This window comes from Callithrix jacchus, chromosome 12 (assembly GCF_049354715.1).
Source record: "Callithrix jacchus isolate 240 chromosome 12, calJac240_pri, whole genome shotgun sequence".
NCBI lineage: Eukaryota > Metazoa > Chordata > Mammalia > Primates > Cebidae > Callithrix > Callithrix jacchus.
In genome coordinates this window covers 51,751,818-51,771,225 of record NC_133513.1, presented here as the reverse complement: position 1 = coordinate 51,771,225, position 19,408 = coordinate 51,751,818, and the positions used below count along the sequence as shown (strand labels likewise).

General features: G+C 48.7%; 1 protein-coding gene across 1 annotated transcript in view; it reads left to right on the top strand.

The window, feature by feature from the left end:
* Positions 1 to 19,408, top strand: part of LOC118146292 (uncharacterized) — a 328,556-nt gene that overhangs the window by 298,813 nt on the left and 10,335 nt on the right. The window contains exons 2-3 of the mRNA XM_078343994.1: positions 4,912 to 4,964; positions 16,897 to 17,044. Of these exons, the coding sequence (XP_078200120.1) occupies positions 4,912 to 4,964; positions 16,897 to 17,044 (201 nt within the window). The remainder of the gene's footprint in view (positions 1 to 4,911; positions 4,965 to 16,896; positions 17,045 to 19,408) is intronic.

The window sequence follows — 19,408 nt, the reverse complement described above, 5'->3', positions numbered from 1 at the left end:
CTCCAACTTCCTAAGCTTATGGGACCCTTAGTCTCAGCAATTTTTCTCACTGTGTCCCTAAGCTAAAAGAAATACTTAACCCTCTGCCAAGTTAGGCCCAAACAACTCAGTAAGTATTTAAGTCCTAACAACTTAGCCAATTGCAACTAGCCAATTGTAAAAACACTATACAAGAACTGAAAGAAAAGAGGTATACTTTTAATTAATGTATTCTTTTTTTAATTTTAGAAACCTGTTTTAAAAAATTTTTTGTGAGCAAGTAGAACTTTGGCAAAAAATGTGTGTATTTACGGTACACAACATGATATTTTGATATATGTGTACATTGTGGAATTGCTAAGTCAAGTTAAATAACACATTCATTATTCACATACTTATTTTCTTGTGGTGAGAACACTTAAATGTACTGTCAGAAAATTTCAAGTATATAATACATTGTTATGAACTATGTCACCATGTTGTACAACAGACCTAATTTATTTTTAAATAACTATAATCACTAGTGGAATGGATGCACCTATTGGGCACTGCACAACTTTGCACACTGTGTGTTGGGATTGGACACCAACACCCCCATTCCACCTTCCACACTGATTTTTATTCTATACTTGTTTTATTTCAGCAATCACCAAAACTTCTCAAAGATACGATATCATCAAATGTCTGCAGCATGATAAATGTTGAAACCATGAATTACCTGAGCTAGAGAGTCGTTCAATAGGCCAGGTGCAGTGGCTCACACCTGTAATCCCAGCACTTTGGAAGGTTGAGGCAGGCAGATCACGAGGTCAGGAGATTGAGATCATCCTGGTCAACATGGTGAAAACCCATCTCTACTAAAATACAAAAATTAGCCAGGTGTGGTGGCACGTGCCTGTAGCCCCAGCTACTGGGGAGGCTGAGGCAGGAGAATTGCTTGAACTTGGGAGGCAGAGGTTGCAGTGAGCCGAGATTGCGCCACTGCACTCCAGCCTGACAACAGAGTGAGACTCCGTCTCAGACAGACAGACAGCACAAAGTAGTTCAAGTGGTGTCCAACAGATGTCCAGCATTACTGAGTTTTTCTTGAAAATATTCCTTGATTTTCTTGAAATATGATTTTCTTAAAATATTTTTTTAAATATTTTAAGTTTTTCTTAAAATATTCCTCGGCACCCCTGAATTTGTTGTGGCAGTCTGGGGCTACTCAGCCCTCGGTTTGGGATCGAGTGGACTCAAAGCCGTTACTCATCAGTTTAGGCAGGAGTTTGTGATGCAATTCCGGTTGATGATATGTAGAGAGAAGTCTTTTGAGAGATTTCTAGAAAAGGTTCTCCTCACCCTATCAAAGCTGTCTGGGAAGATGTCTTCTGCTATGGGCTGTTGCAGAGTCTGCGTAGGAACCTGAACCCGCAGCTGCCATCTTCGACCCGGGGGGGCCACTATCCCCAGAAGAAGGTGCTGCTGGCAAAAGGGATGGAGGGGATGTGGCTTCGGTGACATTGCTTGGCTGCTGAGGCCTGGAACTGCCTACCTCTGGACTTGCTGTTTTGTGAGCTAATGCCATCCTGGAAAATGTAATCTATTTAGAACTGAATTTCCTGCTCGCCCCCAGCAAAGAGTACCCTTCCTGATACACTGCAAAGGATGTTTGGGAATACCACGCTTTCTATTCTCCATTAGGGCCACCTATTAAAGTCTCTGAGAAGTCCCACAATCCTTTGTTTACTTTGGTTCAGTATAGTTTGCCAAATTTACTTGACTGAGAAACCTTTTCTTCTATAGAACCTAATTACATCTCACAGAACATTTATTTGCCAAAAAACACACATTTGAAGGGATGCCTTAGATCCCTCCTCACAGCCCCTCAGCCCAGACACACCCCAAAAGCCTGTACACACAGACACCCACCTTAGTGGAGCGCTGGGGCCCACATGTGTTTCTGTTCAATGGGGAAGATTAACCAAAGCCAGATGTACCTGGGCAGCCCACAGGCAGAGGAAGCAATGATGTCATGTTCCAGCCATGCAGGGATTAGCTGCCAGAAAGCCCCCATGGAGGGGTGGGGCCTGGCTCACCAGCCTGCTAATGGTTTCAGCAGGAGCGCTCTGTAGGCTTTGCATGACTGAAGTGCATGACTGCTGTGTGCCTGATGGCTGTGCCCATGACCACTGTGTCCCTGACTGCTGTGTTCGTGACTGTTGTGTCTGTGACCAGTGTCTGTGACCACCGTGTCCCTGACCACTGTATTCCTGACTGCTGTGCCCATAACCACTGTGTCCGTGATTACTGTGTTCATGACCAATGTGTCCATGACCACTGATTCGTGACCACAGTGTCTGTGACCCTGTCCCTGATCACTGTGTCCATGACCACTGTGTCCGTAACCACTGTGTCTGACCACATTTCCACTGTGTCCATGACCACTGCGTTTGTGACTGCTGTGACCATGACCACTGTGTTCATAACCACTATGTCTGTCATCACTGTGTCCATAATCACTGTGTCCATGACCAGTGTGTTTGTGACTGCTGTGTCCATGACCACTGATTTGTGACCACTGTGTCCATGACCACTGTGTCTGACCACTGTGTCCATTTCCACTGTGTCCGTGACCACTGTGTTTGTGACTGCTCTCTCCATGATCACTGTGTCTGTGACCACTACTCTATGACCACTGTGTCTGTGACCACTGTGTCCATGACTGCTGTGTCCATGTCTACTGTGTCTATAACCACTGTGTTTTTGACCACATGCCTGTGACTGTGCCCATGACTGCTGGGTCCTTGACCACTGTGTTTGTGACCATTGTGTCCCTGATCACTGTGCCCATGACTGTTGTGTCTGTCGCCGCTATGTTTGTGGTCTCTGTGTCCCTGACTGCTGAACCTATGATCACGGTGCCTGTGACTGTGTATTCATTGCCACTGTGTGTGTGGGACTGCTTTGTTCAAGAACACTGTGTACTTTTGGGCTTAGTCCCTCTGTAGCTCCTAGGATAGGGCCCTACTCTCACTGTTATCGGTCCTGCCACCCCCAGCAGTACTCTGTGTATCTTGCTCTGGCTCCTGGTCATGCCTCCTCCCATCCCTCAGTCTTGGCCTCCCTGACCCAGGAGGGCAGAACTCTGATGACTTCGGCCATCCCTCTCCACTCTGCAGCCCAGAGAGTATCCACCCTGTAATTTTCCAAAAGTGCCCCCTGGTGACCTTTGCTTTCTGAGAGGAATATTAGGATATGTGCCAGGGTGAGGAGGGTCTTAGCTGCTGCCCCTGATGCAACCAGGACTACTTTCTGCTCATCCTTTTTATTCACTGGGTTCCCACAGAGGATTTTATTGGAAGAAAAATTTTACTGGCAGGAAAAAATATTTCCAAAGTAATGATATTGACCAGTCTTGCATTTTGCAGGGAGGACTGGGGCCTACTGTCTGTGCTGTGGAATCCCTGGAGATTTGTGGGAGAGCCAGCTGGGGTCCGGGCAGGGGAGCGGAGGAGACCGCCTGCGAAGGCAGGACTTCGTTCTCACTGTTGGCTTTGCCTGTCATGACCCAGGAGAAAAAGCACTTTAAGGCATCCTAGAGCAGCCAGACAGCCCCACAAGGCATGCTTTTCAAACTCTGGGTCACTGTTGAGGAAGCAGGAGACAGGCAGAGAAGTACAGCTTTGGAGGTGGAATGCATTTTATTTTCTTAGCCAAGGTTTCGAGGCTAATGCTGGCACTCCCACCAGGCCAGGCACCTTTGCACAAGCGCTCATCTCAGCTCTGGACCCTCAGAACTGCCTGAGCAGGGGCTTTCTGGACCCTCAGAACTGCCTAAGCAGGGGCTTTCTGTGCATTCGGCAATGAGGGCCTGATGAGGCGTGTGCAGGGGTGACTGCACCATCAGGCACAGTGGGCATGGTGCCCACTGCCCAGAATACTTGCAGGTACTCTGGAAAATGTTTCTATTTCTTTCAACACCAGAAGAAAAAAATAAACTTTCAGGTTGAAGAAAACCTTTTAATATATCATATTTATGTATTCCTCTTTACACCAATACAGTTTTAAAATAAGAATTACATATTTATGGGGGAAGGGGTCCATGAAGGGAAAAGTGCCTGCCAAAGTTCCGATGAAGTTATAATGTGTCCTTAAGTAAATGACAGTGAACTTCAGACCTTGTGTTAGCTTGGGCTGCTGTAATAATACCACAGACTGGGTGGCTTAAACAACAGAAGTTTATTTTCTCGTAATTCTGGAGGCAGGAAGTCCAAGATCAAGGAGTTGGCAGGGCTGGTTTTCCCAAGGCCTCTCTCCTTGGCTCCCAGTTGGCCGAGGTCCCCCTGTATCTTCCCATCATCATTATCTCTCTGGACATATCTGTGTCCTAGTCTCTACTTCTTTCTTTTTTTTTTTTTTTGAGACTGAATTTTCTTTTTTTCCCAGGCTGCAATGCAATGGCACAATCTTGGCTTACTGCAACCTCCATCTCCTGGAGGTTCAAGTGATGCTCCTGCCTCAGCCTCCCAAGTAGCTGGGATTACAGACATCCACCAACACGCCCAGCTAATTTTGTATTTTAGTAGAGACAGGGTTTCACCATGTTGGCCAGGCTGGTCTCAAGCTCCTGACATCAGGTGATCCACCTGCCTCGGCCTCCCAAATTGCTGGGATTACAGGCATGAGCCACTACGCCTGGCCCCTAGTCTCTACTTCTTACACGGAGGCCAGTCATATTGGATTAGGGCTCACTCTAATGGCATCATCTTGACTTCATGAATTCTTAAAAGCCTCTATGTCCAAATATAGTACTGAGCGTTAGGGCTTTAACATATGAATTTGTGGGGGACATAGTGCAGCCCTTAACAGATCTTCTTGGATAAACTTATGCTCTTTTTTTGCAATTGCCTTTTCCTTCTCATCTCTCTCTCTCTCTCTTTTTTTTTCCAGAGAAAGAAAAGGACCCTACCTAAAATGCTTTCTGCTTGAGAGAGCATCAGATGGTAAGCTTGCCGAGGCTCCCTGGTTCTTTCTGTCGGGCTGCGGGTCAGATGCTGTCCAGTGCTGACCTGGACAAGTTGAGGATGCCAGAAGGAAGCCGAGGCACTGCTAATGCTGTGGGTGGACTCTGGTCGTCCCTCCGCCTCTGGATATTAGAACTTGGTTTAGCTACATTCGAGATGTACTCTGGAGATATAATTCATGGGGTCACTAGGGGATGGTTATGTATATCTAATGTCCAGGCATGTGGGCTTCATGGACCCCCAAAGACCAGTTGCTAAGGCAACCCTTCCCCACCTGCTCCAGCACTATCCACCCATCCCAGCACTGTCAATTACATGGGGTCAGTGGTGTGGTGGAGTGGGGGGTGGTTCTTGGTATTAAAATGGCTTCATTTTCTTAGGGTTGAAAAAGTAGAGGCTCTTAGCAGGTCCTAACCTCCTAAATGCCAGGAACTCTTGATGTTTTATTAGGGTTTTGTCAAGAATGGGGAGTGAGAGCTCCTTATTGCCCCTGATTCAATGAAACTGGAGAGCCTGTTCTACTGCCCTTGAAAATTCAATGTTACTTTCAAGTGTGGAATGCCCTGTAATTTTTGTGAAATTGGCTTTTATTTTAAACGAGTCCTCCTGAGGGTAATCCAAACATAAGGAAGAGAGGGAAGAAGAAGGAGGAGAACGGAGGAGGAGGAGGGTGAAGAGGAAGAGTTATAGTGGCATGAGAAAGCAGGGTTGAGTCTAGGAGTTGGATTCCCTCTTGTCCCTTCCTGCGGTGTGGTGGCCTTACCTTCTCTGGGGTCTCTAATCCTAAGACACTAGCCTGAGCATGTCTCAGCAATTTTTCCACCATGGATGTGCCCTGTACTTTGGTGGATTTTATGATATTTGTCGTCAGATTCAGGGACAATGGTTGTCACCATTCTAGAGTTAGTGCCAATCCAACCTGGAGCTGGATGGGCAGAGGCAAGGCATGGGCTGTGGCCTGCTACCTAACCTGGCGAGCAGGGAATGCAGAAGGAAAGGAGCTGATGGGCTCCAGGCAATCTCCTTTCTCTACCTGGTCTCCCACCAGTAAGGCAGAGCCTGGCCTGGGAGGCTGGAGGTCTGGGTTTGGCACCTCCGAAGAGACCCATTTCATATGTGGCTTTGGGCAAACCTCTCTGTTCCTAGGCTCCCCATCCCCTAAATGAGGGAGTTGGGCCAGATGAGTTCATTGAAGCCGCTGGGTGCCAGCCTCAGGTGCTGAAAATGCACAAAGACGAGAAGACGAGCCCACAGCCCTCCTGGAGCCAGGCCTGCTACAAGCCAGGCTTGTTCACTTGCTCATTTTTCCTGCCTAAAAGACACTTATTTTTTTCTCATTATGAAAGCTACTCATGCTTATTATTTAAAAGATATATATACAGAAAACATAGCCAAGGAAAACAAAGACAGAAAAATGATCCCCATAAATCTCACCCACTCAGAGAAACCAGGGTTAGCACTTGGAGTTTCTTCCAGACCATTTCCTATGACTAGGGACACTCATACTTAAATATAGGGACAAAATGGGATCATAGTGCTTAGTTTTTCAGTCCTCACAATCATTCTATGAGTCAGTTAGTAGTAGTATTTTTACTTTATATATGTAGAAACAGAGACTCCAAGAGGCTGAGTAACTTTCTCAAGGTGGGAGGACTGTGACTCCATGCCAAATTCAGCTGATGTCAAGTCGAAAGCTCTTTATCAACACCCATGTCCATGAGGGAACCAGGCAGATAAATAAGGGATTGTTCCAGCATTAACCAAACCCCACAGGAGCCAGAGGCCCATGCACTTGTTTTAGCATAGCTGAGTAAAGGTAACAGGCAAGGCAGCTTTTGAACGATGTCCTTAGGAACAAGGGGGGTTCTGTCAGGTGGAGAAGCAGCAAGGAGGGTGCTTCAGGCAGATGGGAGAAACAAGTCAAAAGAGTGAAGGCCAGTCTAGTTCATGGCTCCCTCAGTGCAAGAAAACAGCCAGGGCATTGGATGTGCATAGGCAGGAGTGTGTGTCAGGGGAGGCAGGGGGAGGTGGCAGGAGGTGAGCTTGCTGGAGTTACGCTGAGGAAGGCCATGAAATATGATAAGCAGTTCAAGCTTTCTTCTTAAGGTGATGAGAGCCATTAAGGGGTTCTTGATGAAATATGAATGGATCTTTTAGGGGAATGCTTGGAGGCCCTGTGCAGGGCAGACTAGGGCAAGGGGAGTTAATCATCTGATTCTTTGATCCTCTCTCCAGCCTCAATTAGCATCCCCAGGAAAGAGTGGCAGAAAGAGTGGGGATTCAGGTTCCATGAGTCTTGGGAAGACGGCTGGATGCCCAAACATTCCAACCTATAAAAGGCTCACCTCATGGGCTAATGAGAAAGGAAACGAAGCCAGAGGTGTGTGATGGAACTGTGGATGAGCCCACCCCTTAGAAGGAGGAAGAGGGGAATGAGGGGCTGATTTAATGGCGGTGATTCCTGCTGTGTCTTATTTCTGAAACTCTGCTTGGCTGTTTGCGCTGACATCTGTTTGTTCCATCTCCAGCATGAGGCAGGGCCCCTTCCTGTCTGGGACTGGGTTGGCATTGCTTAAGTTTGCACTTGGGTGGTTTTTGTCTGTGAGGATTGATGTTCTGCACTCCAATCAGCTGGGTGAGGCATGCACTCCACTTTCTACCTAGTTCCATAGACACCAGAAAAGGTTGGGAGTGGAGCAGACAGAGGGGCTCATGTGCGTCAGGCACCTGGGCTGCCAAGAGAGCCTTTGCACCAAGGGCCAGAGCTGTGCCTGTGACAGGTGTGGGCAGGTGTGGGACTGGAGTCACAAACAGGTGATAAGTGGGGACAAACAGCTGCTGGTGAGTATAGGTTGAGTGGCTGGATGTTGAATGGGGGAGTGAGGCTACGTCATGCTGTAGCAAAAATGGCAAAGGGTTAGTTTGTGCTTGTGTTGCCTGTCGGTTGTGAGTTGGAGTGACAGGTTAGGCCCTCTGAGAAACAGGCTCCCACATGGGAGTAGCTATGGCTTTATTAGTTAGAGGAGAGGCCTGTGAAGGAAAGAGGGTCGGGGAGCAGGAGAGGGCAGGGAGAAGCCTCAACCACAGTGCGGGTCTGATGCCTGGGAAAGGAGAGAGAAGAAAAGATGGGGAAGGAAGAGCCTGGGACTGCAGCATGGTTCTGAGGTGTCCTGGGCCAGGCTGATGGTGAGTCCCTCAACCAAAGTTGCTCATTAGCAGAATCCCACATTGGGCAGGACTGAGAGTTCTAGCATTCAAGTCATGGATACCAGCCATTTGCAGGGAACAACCAAGGGAAGCCTGTGGCCTGATAGAAGGACAGAGGAAGATCTACAGGGAACAGCTGGCAGCCGTGGGTCTGCTCTACCTAGAGGGAGGCTCTCTGGAAGCTGCTTCTGAGAGGGATGCCTCCATGGCTGCTGTTGTTGGCTGGGAGCTCAGCTGCAGGCACTCACTTGGGAATCAGGGCTCTTCAGAGAATCCACTATCTGGAATGTTGCTGGTCCTATGACAGAAGAAAAAGATAACCTGGAGGGCCTCACACTGGTAATTAAAGGCTCTAGTCTGGAAGAGATGTGTGTCAACTCCACTGGTAACCATAGGCGAGGTCTGATCATGTGATCCCAGGATCCAGGAAGTGAGAGTTCAGGAAGGAGTCCAGAGTTCAGGAGTAAGAGTGAGCCACTGCATAGTAGAAGGAGAGCTAAAAATACTTGAGCAGCGCTAATAATGCCCACCACAGTGTATGAAGAGGAAAATGAATGAGGGATGGGAAGAAGAGATGGATCAATGGAATGACTGAAAGAAGGGAAAAGAGAAGGAAGAGAGAATCAAGGGGTGAAGGAGTAAGCAAGTGAATAAATGAATGAATAAAGAAGTAATGAAGGATGAGTGTGGCCTGAAGGATGAAGCCGAGTGGACAGGATGTGAATGTTAAGAGGTGAGCATGGAGGAGTTAAGGAGAGAGGCCATTGAGCCTCCTTTGCTTTGAAAGGGTAACAAGCCAAGCTCTCCTCTTCCTCTTTCCTCTGCCACCTCCAGCCAGATACAGTTGCAATCCAAGAATTGTACCAACCAGCAGTCCCTGAATGGTTACTGCAAAGGTGTCTGTCCAGAGGCCACTGGGGCTGCAACACAGGGCCATGAAGGGACAGCCCTTCCTTTTCTCTGACAGCAGGGCCCTCTGACAGCTTTGTGAACATACTCTGGGGCTACTGACCTCTGTGCTGCCTCTTGCAGCGAGGGCTTGAAGGCTGCCAACACATTGTGATCCTCTCGGAAGCAGCAGAGACCCCACTTAAAGCCCACTTGTCTTCTCCAGAGTGCCCAAGTCTACCTGGTGAGGACCTTCTTTTAAGCTTTGGCTGTTAAGAATTCCTCTTTTAAAAGAAGAAAGCCCCTAAATATACTCACAAGTATTGAAGGGCGATTGTGCTGCTCACTTTGGAGACTGCTGGGGTAACAGTTAAAAAGGACCACAGGCAAGCTCCTTCTCTCTTTAGCCTCAGTTTCCTCGTTTGTTAAAATGGAAGGGGTTCTGATAGAATCCTGTTTTATAGAAGAGTGAGCACGAGATACTGGGTGATGAATGTAGCTTGATTCATTTGTGGTTTGATGGTTACAGAGGAGCTGAGTTGCACCCGCTTTGTCCTCATATATAGGAAGTGGTCCTGCCCTTGATGTCTCAAGGCTGGCCTGTTGGAGAGTGGAAACTTTGATCAGGTCTAGTCTAGATTAAAGGACTAGTGACAGTAACTTGGACTCGGTTTGTGATTGCTCCCAATTCCATTTGCTATTGAACAGCAAACAAGCAGGTCTACAAGCCAGTGAATATGAGTCTCTGCACATCTTGACTTCCAAAGTGTGTTTGAAGTTCAGGACTCAACTAATTCTCCACAAAGTCGGGGATCCACGAGGCCAGAAGAGCTGGGTGCTGTAGGCTCAACGCCCTTTTCTGTAAACTTTCAATTGAAGTGTAATAGACATACAGAATGGGTCATGAATAGTAAGTGTCCTGTTGGATGGAATTTCCCAAAGGAAATGCACTTGTGTGACCAGTGCTGTAATCAAGAAACAGAACATGCCCAGCATTCCACAGACCTCGGGATACCTTTGTACCTGGCTTCTTTCTCTGTGTTAAGTTGTGAGACGTCGCCACGTCGTTGAGTGTAGCTATCCTGTTCCTCCTCATTCTCTCAGTGTTAAGTTGTGAGACGTCGCCACGCTACTGGGTGTAGTTGTGCTGTTCCTCCTCATTGTTGTGTGGTATTCCATTGTGTATCACTGCCTCTTATGCCTTAGATTGCATCAGCATTCAGGGTTCTACCTATCACCTGTGCAGCAATTTATTGCTACCCTGTAGTTATGAGCTTCTGCATTCTAATTCCTACTGCATTATCAAGCTCACAGTTGGCCTGGGCAGGATCTGTCACAGTCGCAAAAGCTATCAGAGGAAGGAGGCAGAGGCCAGATACAAGAGTGAGCCTGGCCTTGATCTAAAACCAAATCAGCAACACCCAGTGGGGATAGGGAGTGAAGCAGAGGGTTAGGGGGAGGATGTGCTGCCCTCAGGCCTGAAACAGGCCCATGTGGGTTCTATCACCACCACAAAGGCGATTAGTTGATTAGGGCTCATTAGAGTAACTGTGATGGTGCCGGAGAGATATCACCTGGATGTTAGATTTCTGGCCACCTGGCAAAGGCAGGTGTGTGCAGGAGCGAATAAGCAGGGGCAGGGGCAGGGGCAAGCAGGCTCTTACCTGAAGGCAATAGATACTGTGGCCTTGAGTGTGCAGATGGCGGCAGGGACACTGAGGCAAGGCAGTCAGATGGTTCAGACTTGTGTATGGATAGGATGGAAAGGCAAAGAGAAGGAGCAGGAAGGGGAATAGCTGAGGTGCAGCCAGCCACAGAACCAGGGGCTCCTGCATGGGGGTCGGAGCAGGCTGTGGGCTTCTGGGGACAGGGCCCCCTTTCCTTCTTCCCTGTAGTCCCCCATGCCTGGCAAAGGGCAGGCCCATAACTGGCACTAATGAAAGCGTGAGTCATCCCTCTTGGTCAGGATATCCCGCGGCGGGATCTACAGGTGAGACAGGTTCCATATCTCTCCTGCCTCCCCACCTGATCAGGCATCATCAGGTCTCCAGGGTCCTACCAGCTGTCAGGCAGCTGAAGGGATTTGGCTGCTGCTCTGCAGGGCCCAGGGAAGGAGGCAGAGTTGGGTCCATTAGCTCGGTGCTGTTCTCTAGGGAGCACACAGAGGGATTATCTGGCCGCTTTGCCGCCTCCTGACTTCCCAGGACCACCCCTTTGGGACTCGATCCAAGGAAGTGAGTGATCTCATCATTAGGCGTAAGGAGTCAGTAATCCTGCCACTCCTCCTCCATGAGCCTCCTGTGCACCAAGTTCAGCCTCAGGAGGAGGCAATGGGCTGGGCGGGCCAGGCCTGGCTTCCAACCAGGGCTCTGCTTTTCACCCAGAGTGAGGCCTGGGGCACTTCTGGGCTGTCTTTCCCCAAAAGCCCTTTCAGCTCTGGCATCCTCCAACGAAGATGTGACCAGAGGCAGACCCCACTGCATCCCTAAGAGGGCCCAAGAGACTCACCACCCCCATCTGTTTATTGTTCTGTCTTCTTCCAGGTTGCCCAGCATGGCGGATGGGGAGTATAATGATCCTGACTTGTCCTAAGTGGAAAACCATGGCCAGTAAAAATGTATTCATTATTACCTGCCAAGCACAAACTGAACTGACTAGTGATGGCCCTTTTTGGGAGGGTAGGGGGAAGGGTCGGAGGCAGAGGCATTCCAAGGAAAGGGAGAGACAGAAAGATGTATAATAAAAACAACCACATATTGAGGGCTTGATTAATTTATGCCAGCACGTTACTAAGAGTTTAATGTTATATAGCATCTCACTTAATCCTTAATATCGAGGACATGAAACCCAATGGGACAAAGCCCCAAGCCTCAGGCACTCAGAGGACAAAGTTAGTTTCCAGTGCAAAACGAGGTAGAAGATGAAGGAGAGGACACTCCATGGTCCCAGAGGGGCCCCAGCAGATTTGTTCTGGATGAGGGTATTTTAGACGGTCATGGTAGCATGATCCTGAAACTTCACTATGTTCAGTGGCTGAGAATGTTGATCAAGAGCTCAGCTGTGCAAGAAAGATGAAATTTTCTCACTCTTCCTACACAATTCAATTTCTGTTTCTCCTCCCCATTCCACCAAGGTGCTAGACCCAGTACCCCAAACAAGGATGACCTTTCCTTGCTCAGATATATGAGTTCTGGGAGCTCATACAAGTGTTGGGGTGGGTGGGGTGCTGGGTCCCTGTGTGCCCTGGTTTCCACAGGCATGTCCTTCAGCCACCTGGCCCTCAGGTGTGATCCCTGTAGGTGGTGCAGGGCACTCCTCACACTGTCTGCAGCCTGGCAGCATTCTCTGCCCATGTCAGGTTTGGGTACCCACACAGTCCTTCTGCTGCCTCAGCTACTCATTGGGGCATAAAATGCTACAAAGCTTCCTGAGCTGCCCCTTCTGCCTAGAAGTATCCTGCAGCCCCCTTTCCAGAACTTTGCCTCCTCCCTAGCTCTTTCTGGCCCATGGGATATGGGCCTTCCTCTTCTTGATTTCACCAATCTATTTGGGAGTTATGGGGCTTCCTGGAGAGGGTGTGCAGGGCTTGTCTCTCTGAGACACACTGACAATTCCATTTATATCCCTTTTTCTAATTTCCTTGCACTGGCCATGCTCATGGAAACCCAGACATGGGAGCTAGGACACTTGCTCTTGCTTTCTTGCTCGCTGTGTACCCTTCACATCCTTTGTCAGAGACCAGCAGTCCAGTAGGAATGGCTTTCTGGAAAGAGACGTCTAGTTTCTCTGCTTCCTGCAGCTCCATCCCCTTCCCCAGGAAGTTAGACAGACCTCCAGCCTATTTAGGAATATGGGCCTTGGTGAGAAAGGGAAGACCTAGCTCTATGTGTACAAAGATGAAGGCAGAGGCTTCAGGGGAAGAACCATGCCAGGCCCACAGATCAAGGAACAGAGCCAAGGTGTCCTCCAGGTCTCCATCCAGGGCTGTGGAACATCCCCAGCAGGGAAGCCTGCCAGGCCAGCCCTCCTGGTGAAGGATCAGACATCCTCCCACCACAGCTCTGATCTATCCATTCCAGCAGGCTCCACAAATAGAAGGAGCTCCCTAGAAAGCCACCAGGACCCCTGCCATGGAGTCCTCCAATCAGCTCTGCTCCTTCCACATCTGTTACTAATTTAAGCAAGACTCTAGGGGGAATATGGAAGACCCAAATGTACATACTGTGGGTCACCAAAAGGAATTCTGCCATGAGACAGGATTCAGAACCACCATGTTTTGGCTTCCTCTTGTGCTAGGCTTAGGGGAGAAGTAGTGTGTCAATATCACCCACTGAAATAAGAAAACAGGATCTCATCTGTCTGGCCCCAAAGCCCGCAAGATTCCCAATATAGCTCATTGTCTGGGAGGCTTTGTGTGGCTACTAAAGTCTGTCCTCCCCCTGGAGAAGTTCACTGCATTGCTCCCATTTTGGAGAAGGGAGGAGACATGCAGTGGGTTAGTGGGGAGTGTGTTTAAATCCAGAGAGTGAGCTCATGTCTTCTTTGTATGTCAGCACACAATCTGCCATCTCCCTGAGTCTACTCTGCATGAGTTAGAGTGACCCCAGTTATTGCTGTTGTCAACAACATGCAGGTCATGGTGTCGGGGAAAAGGCCGATGAGACCAGATGTAAGACCTGGATCCACCCCTACCTGAACCCCAAGGACCAGCCAGGGGAGGGTGGATGTGCTTGCTGTACACCAGCGCCTCATGGAGCTCTTCAAAAGTGGGTCCGTGAGACACCATGCACCACGCCTGGGACCATTAATAGATGCTATGAGAACAAAGGGTTCTGTGGTCAGAGAGCCTGGGAAATGCTGAGTCAGAGGAAATTGAGCATGTTTCACTATTGCAGGAATCCTTAGCTGTAAATATGCCATATCTTGTTCACTCTCCCAGAGGCAGTAGAATCCAGGGTCCTCAAACTTAATTTGGTCTTAACTGGCCCCTTTCTCTGAAGTGTGGCGAGCAGCTCTTTGCTTCCTCAACACCTTTCTGGGAAACAAGGTTCTGCTGATCATTAGAAAAGAATCCCTGGGAAGGATGAACAGGGGAAGGATGAGCAGACAAAGGATGCTTGGTCTGTGGGGGCCCAGAAAGGCAGATTCTGGCAAAAGCTCTAACGGAGGGTGAGGCTTCAGAGGTAGGGACCTGGGGGGAGAAAGATCTTGCAGAAAAGCCATTGACAACACTGGAGTCATTTGAGGGTAATGGGTGTGAACAGCGCATGTTCTAAGAGAGAGAGCAGACACATCAGGTTGGAAAAGGAGGCTAGCTCTGTTCTTACTGGTTAAGGTCTGGTCACAGCAGAATGCATGGTCTCTGCAAATGGTCCCCTATTTACAGGCACCTCACTACTAACTTCCCGTGGCCCACTGAGTTCAGAAGATGGAAGCCTGGCAGAGAAAGAACCTCTCTGCAAAACATCAGGCTCTCGGCGTCTTCTTTGTAGTGGGCAGTTTCCCTCTGACCACTCCTTTCTGATAGGAGAGTGGCACCTTTCTATTCTCTCCACCATCCTAAGAGCCCGGAGAGCCTCTGCTTTGTTCAAAAGCCAGAAGAGAGGAAAAGGAATAGTACATCTTCCAGATCCTGGAAAACCTAGATGCGTGTAGCCGAGAAAGCAAAACTGTTCATTAAAACCAAGCTGGGATCTTGCCAAGTGGGAGAAAGAGACTCGGGGCCAGGAGCCTCGGCAATGGGAAGGCGCGGAGTGGTAGCGGGTTATTTATACTCCACTGCTGGCACTGTCTGCCCATGTTCTTTCAGCTCGAGGAAACGCTCCCATCCCTCAGACAGACATCTGATCATTATAATTTTGTGTTTGAAGACAGTTTTAGCCTCCCTGCAGACACACATAAAATCTGCATCCGCTGCCCAGGATGGGGGACATAAAAGTTCTTTAAGAGGGTCGTAGACCTTCCCGGGATGGAATCCAGGCTGTCTCCAGCTGGGCACTGGGACAGGCTTCTGCACCTCTGCTCACACACGCCCCATCCACACTCACCTCCTCCCTCTGCCCACTCGGCAGAATCTACCCGTTCTTGGAGGCCCACCCAGACCCCTCTCTTGCAGGGTCCCTTGCTGTTTTCCCTCCAGGACTGTCTTGGTACTTTCTCTCCCCCCACAGTTGATTTAGTTCACTTGATGTTATATGATGCTGCTTGGGTCCCTAGCTGCCTCTTGTGTACATAACCATATATTGAATGGGCTGAACTCGACGGGGCACGGACAGGAAATGGCTTTATTTCTCTCACTTGGATGCTTTCAGACAAGCCTGGCTGGATCTTCCCCACCCCCTTGATGGTATCGTAGGCATGTACCAGAGCCTCCCAGTCACATTCATGGATAGAAAGAATTTTCCTTTCAGATATTATAGGTCCTATCCGGCCCATGCACAGCCTCCATGAACATCCAGTTCAAAGTTTCTCCCTCCCTGCAGCTTGGTGGGTGGAGGGCTGCGGTGGCCGGGGGATGGGCTGTGGTCAGTTCTTTCTTACTCTTCCTTTCTTCCTTCCCCAAAATAGGTGCTAAAGTCCTAAACCCCAGGGACTCAGAGTATGACCTTATTTGGAAACAGTCTTTACAGAAGTGATCCAGTTAAAATGAGGTTCTAATCCCATATGATGTTTCCTTATAAAAGGGGGAAATTTGGATAGAGAGACGGACAAGCATAGAGGGAGACAGTGGGGAGACGGGTGGGGAGCAACTCACCGTGAGACGGGAGCATGCGTTTCTGAGCCGGGGGCCAGGAAGACCCTCCCCTGGGACCATCAGGGAAGCATGGCCCTGCCCACACCCTGACTTTGGACTTCTGGCCTCTAGAACTGTGAGGCAACAAATTCAATTGTCTTAAGCCTCTGAGTCTGTGGGGTTTGCTTGGCAGCTCTAGGAAATGAATGATTCCACCTTCCTCCTGCTTGCCCTGGGCCAGGTGAAGTGAGGACTGGAGAAAAGCAGACCCTCTCTTTCTGGATGGCCACTGCGGCTGCCAGGTTCAAGGAGAGGCTTTCAAGGTCTCTGTCAAGACAGGTAGGTGCTCCAGTGCTAGGTGGTCTGTGGACCCTCCTCTGGGGTGAGTCCTCATCACAGTGCCAGAAACTGTTCGCCCTCTATGGCCTCCTTTCAACCCTGGAGAAGCTCACATTTTCTTTCCACGGCAAAGGTAGGCCTTCAGGCTGCTGCAGCTGCCCTTGGCCTCATCCCACTCCAGCCAGCCTCCTGTCCTGAGTTTCTAAGGTGGGACAGGTTCAGTCCCTACTCTTACCTACGGCCCCCATAACCCAGGGGATGTGTGCTAAGCTCTTCTGGAAATCTCTGTGCTGCAGGATGGGCTTGGGATTTCTGTGGTGCAGTGGGCTTCCAACTGGGGAAGGAAGCATGAGTCTCCCCTCTCTGCAGGCACCCCAGTCTCTGCAGGAGGTTCTCTGGAGCCCCTGCCAGCAGCTTACAGGAGTGCAAGGAGCAGCTGAGTCACAGTATTTTACATAAAATTTCCTTCACATTCCTATCAATTCCCTTTCATCTGCTTACACAGGGTAGATGTGGGCTGAGGAGGTGAGGAGCAGGTAGTGTGGAAGCCTCAACATATCCAGGAGGAAGGAACCCTTGGACTGTAGGGGTATTTGACGCCCATTGTCCTGGGCTTTGGGGTTTCAGTGGAAGGAGTTCCACTCCCATCTGGTTCCTTAGAAGAGTAAGTCCTAGATGTATGAGATTGGAAACTCCCTGAATGCAAGGGGCATGGGCTCTGCCTTACTCTCCTTTCACCTACAGCCACTGAGCCAGAGAAAGCCCAGGATTGGAGCCCTGTGGACCCAAGTTCAAGTTCCTGCTTGGCTACTTACCCAGCTGTGGGTCTCAGGGAAGTGACCCAGCCTTTTCTAGCCTGTTTCCTCTGCTGGCTTTTATGTGGTAATGGAAGGTAAGGAAAAAATTACCTGCTGCAGAGTCATGTTCGGGGACACACCAGTCATTGCCTGAAGCATTTTGGGGCTGGCCCTGCCCTCTGAGCATGCTGGAAGTGTGGGGGTGACACTCTGGTGAACACTGTGGGTTTCTCCTCCAGTGACATTTGTTGTAGGATTCAGGGGAAGAATTTCTGTCTGGGCTCTCAGTGGCTTATCACCGAATCACACGGAATTATCTAGTAAAGGAACAGCAGAAAGAGACCCAAAAGCTACTGGCAGCTAATTGGGATCTCTGAGTCATCTGAGATGATGACTAAGTAACCTAGCACTTTGGAAAAGTTTGGACCTAAAATCCCAGGGGAATTCTGTCCCCGCATGCCCTTCCCACAATACACTGGGCTGGATCCAACCCCACTGGGGCTGTTCAAGTGCAGTCCTCTAGTGCATTGAGCAGTGTGCTGTGGCGCAGGCCCAGCGAGCTTAAGGTTGACTAATACACGTCTTCTAAAGGGAAAACTATCGTTGCAGACCCCCAGTGTTGATAAGAATTATTTTGATCATATTGTTACTTAAATATATACAAACATAAAAGTAAGTATAAATCCCTTATGCTTTTAGCTCTTACCCAGCCATAAAACCAAAACACAATTACAAATTAAATGCAAATAAAGCGACAAAACCATTAAAATTCAAATTAATGGCATTAATTTAATGTGACAGATGATGTTTTGCTGAAAGTGAAATAACCAGTGTTGGGTTTAATAATAGAAGGACGTATTCACATTGAAGTTCTGCTTGTTATCAGCTAGATTGTTTGGATGTTTGGACATGCTGGGCTGCCATTAGAGTGATTATCAATATTATTATATTTTTTATGTATCACAATGGACACACTTCCGTACACAGACCTAGAATTTTGATGGAGCAATCAACGTAATGGAGCACCCCAAAATATAATAACTTAAAACATACACAAATATATACCATTTAGCAAGACTGTATACCACTTACCATTTCCAGCTGTCTAGCCTTACTGCTAGTGCTGTCTTGCAAGCTGTTCCAAACCAAGGTGGCATTCACTCAGGCACCTGCTTTCAAAGCAGTGACTATGACTCTACCGGCTTCAATGCAGAGCAGCTTATCTGTGGCATGTCTGTGTCCACTGTTCTGTTTGATGACTCAATCCTCCCTTCACTTATCTCTATTTGAACAATTGCTAAACCTCTGTTTGTATAGCAGCCCATGCAGTCATTTGGCCTTCATTTTGCAAAAACATGATAGTAAACCCAAATGCAAATGTGAGCCCTGCACTCCCGAAGCATTAGGTGGTGATGATATGATCATCCACACATACCCCAATAGGCTCCACTAGTATTTTTCAATTTTCGGAATGAAAATATCAAATTAGAAAAAAACTCTGATATCACTCGAGGGCCCCTGGCAGTACAGCTGTGGATCCCACTTTGAAATCCCTGCCTCAGTAAAAGGAAGTCTGGCCTGGGAACCCAAGACTCCAGTTTTGATTCTAGGTCCTTCACGGATCCACTGTGTTCTGTGGGCCAGCTTCCCGCTTTCTAGACTTCATCTGCTCATCAGTACTTGTCTCGCATTTTGACCATCATCTCATGAATCTCACATCATCCCTCCCTGAGGTCAGTAGGACTGTCCTCAGTGGACAGACGGGGAAAACTGAAATGGAGGTACACATCTAGTGAGTGAGGAGATGGGGTTAGGAAGCAGAGCTGTCTAACCGCAAAGGCACCACATGGTAGTGATTCACAAGACTGAGGCAGCCTCCCAGAGCTCTGCTAGGTCTCTCAGGCTGCCCTGGAGAGCTTCAGTCTCTGAAGGATCCATGCCTTGAGACCCATGCTTTGGAACCCATACGTCCTCTCAGTCACACACATACATGGTCCCAGAGCACAATCCTGGAGAAAGTGGGAGAAGAGCCTTTCTCCATCCTCACATCCCCTGACAATGCCATCAGCCTAGTGCTTAGCTCTGGGACAACATCCACCAACCCAGTGACAGGGGAAATTTCCCCAGCTACATATCAGACACAGGTCCCAACAACTGAAGGTTTCTGATGGGAAATTCATGTTTATGTGTTTATTTAGGTGAGAAGACAGGTGCAAGTCTATAACTGAAGCCCCATTTTATACACATGCATGTGTGTGCATGCATGCACACATATGTTAACACTTATATACACACATGTGTGTATATACGTGTGTGTGTATCTACTTTCCTTGGTGAAAGAGAATGAAATTTCCTGGAACTGGAGCTGTGCTGGACACGGGATTTGTGGTTGCCTTTTTGTAGCTAAGGTGTAGCTCCACTAGGGAAGAGTCTTGAGACTCCCTGGGTTCTCAACCACT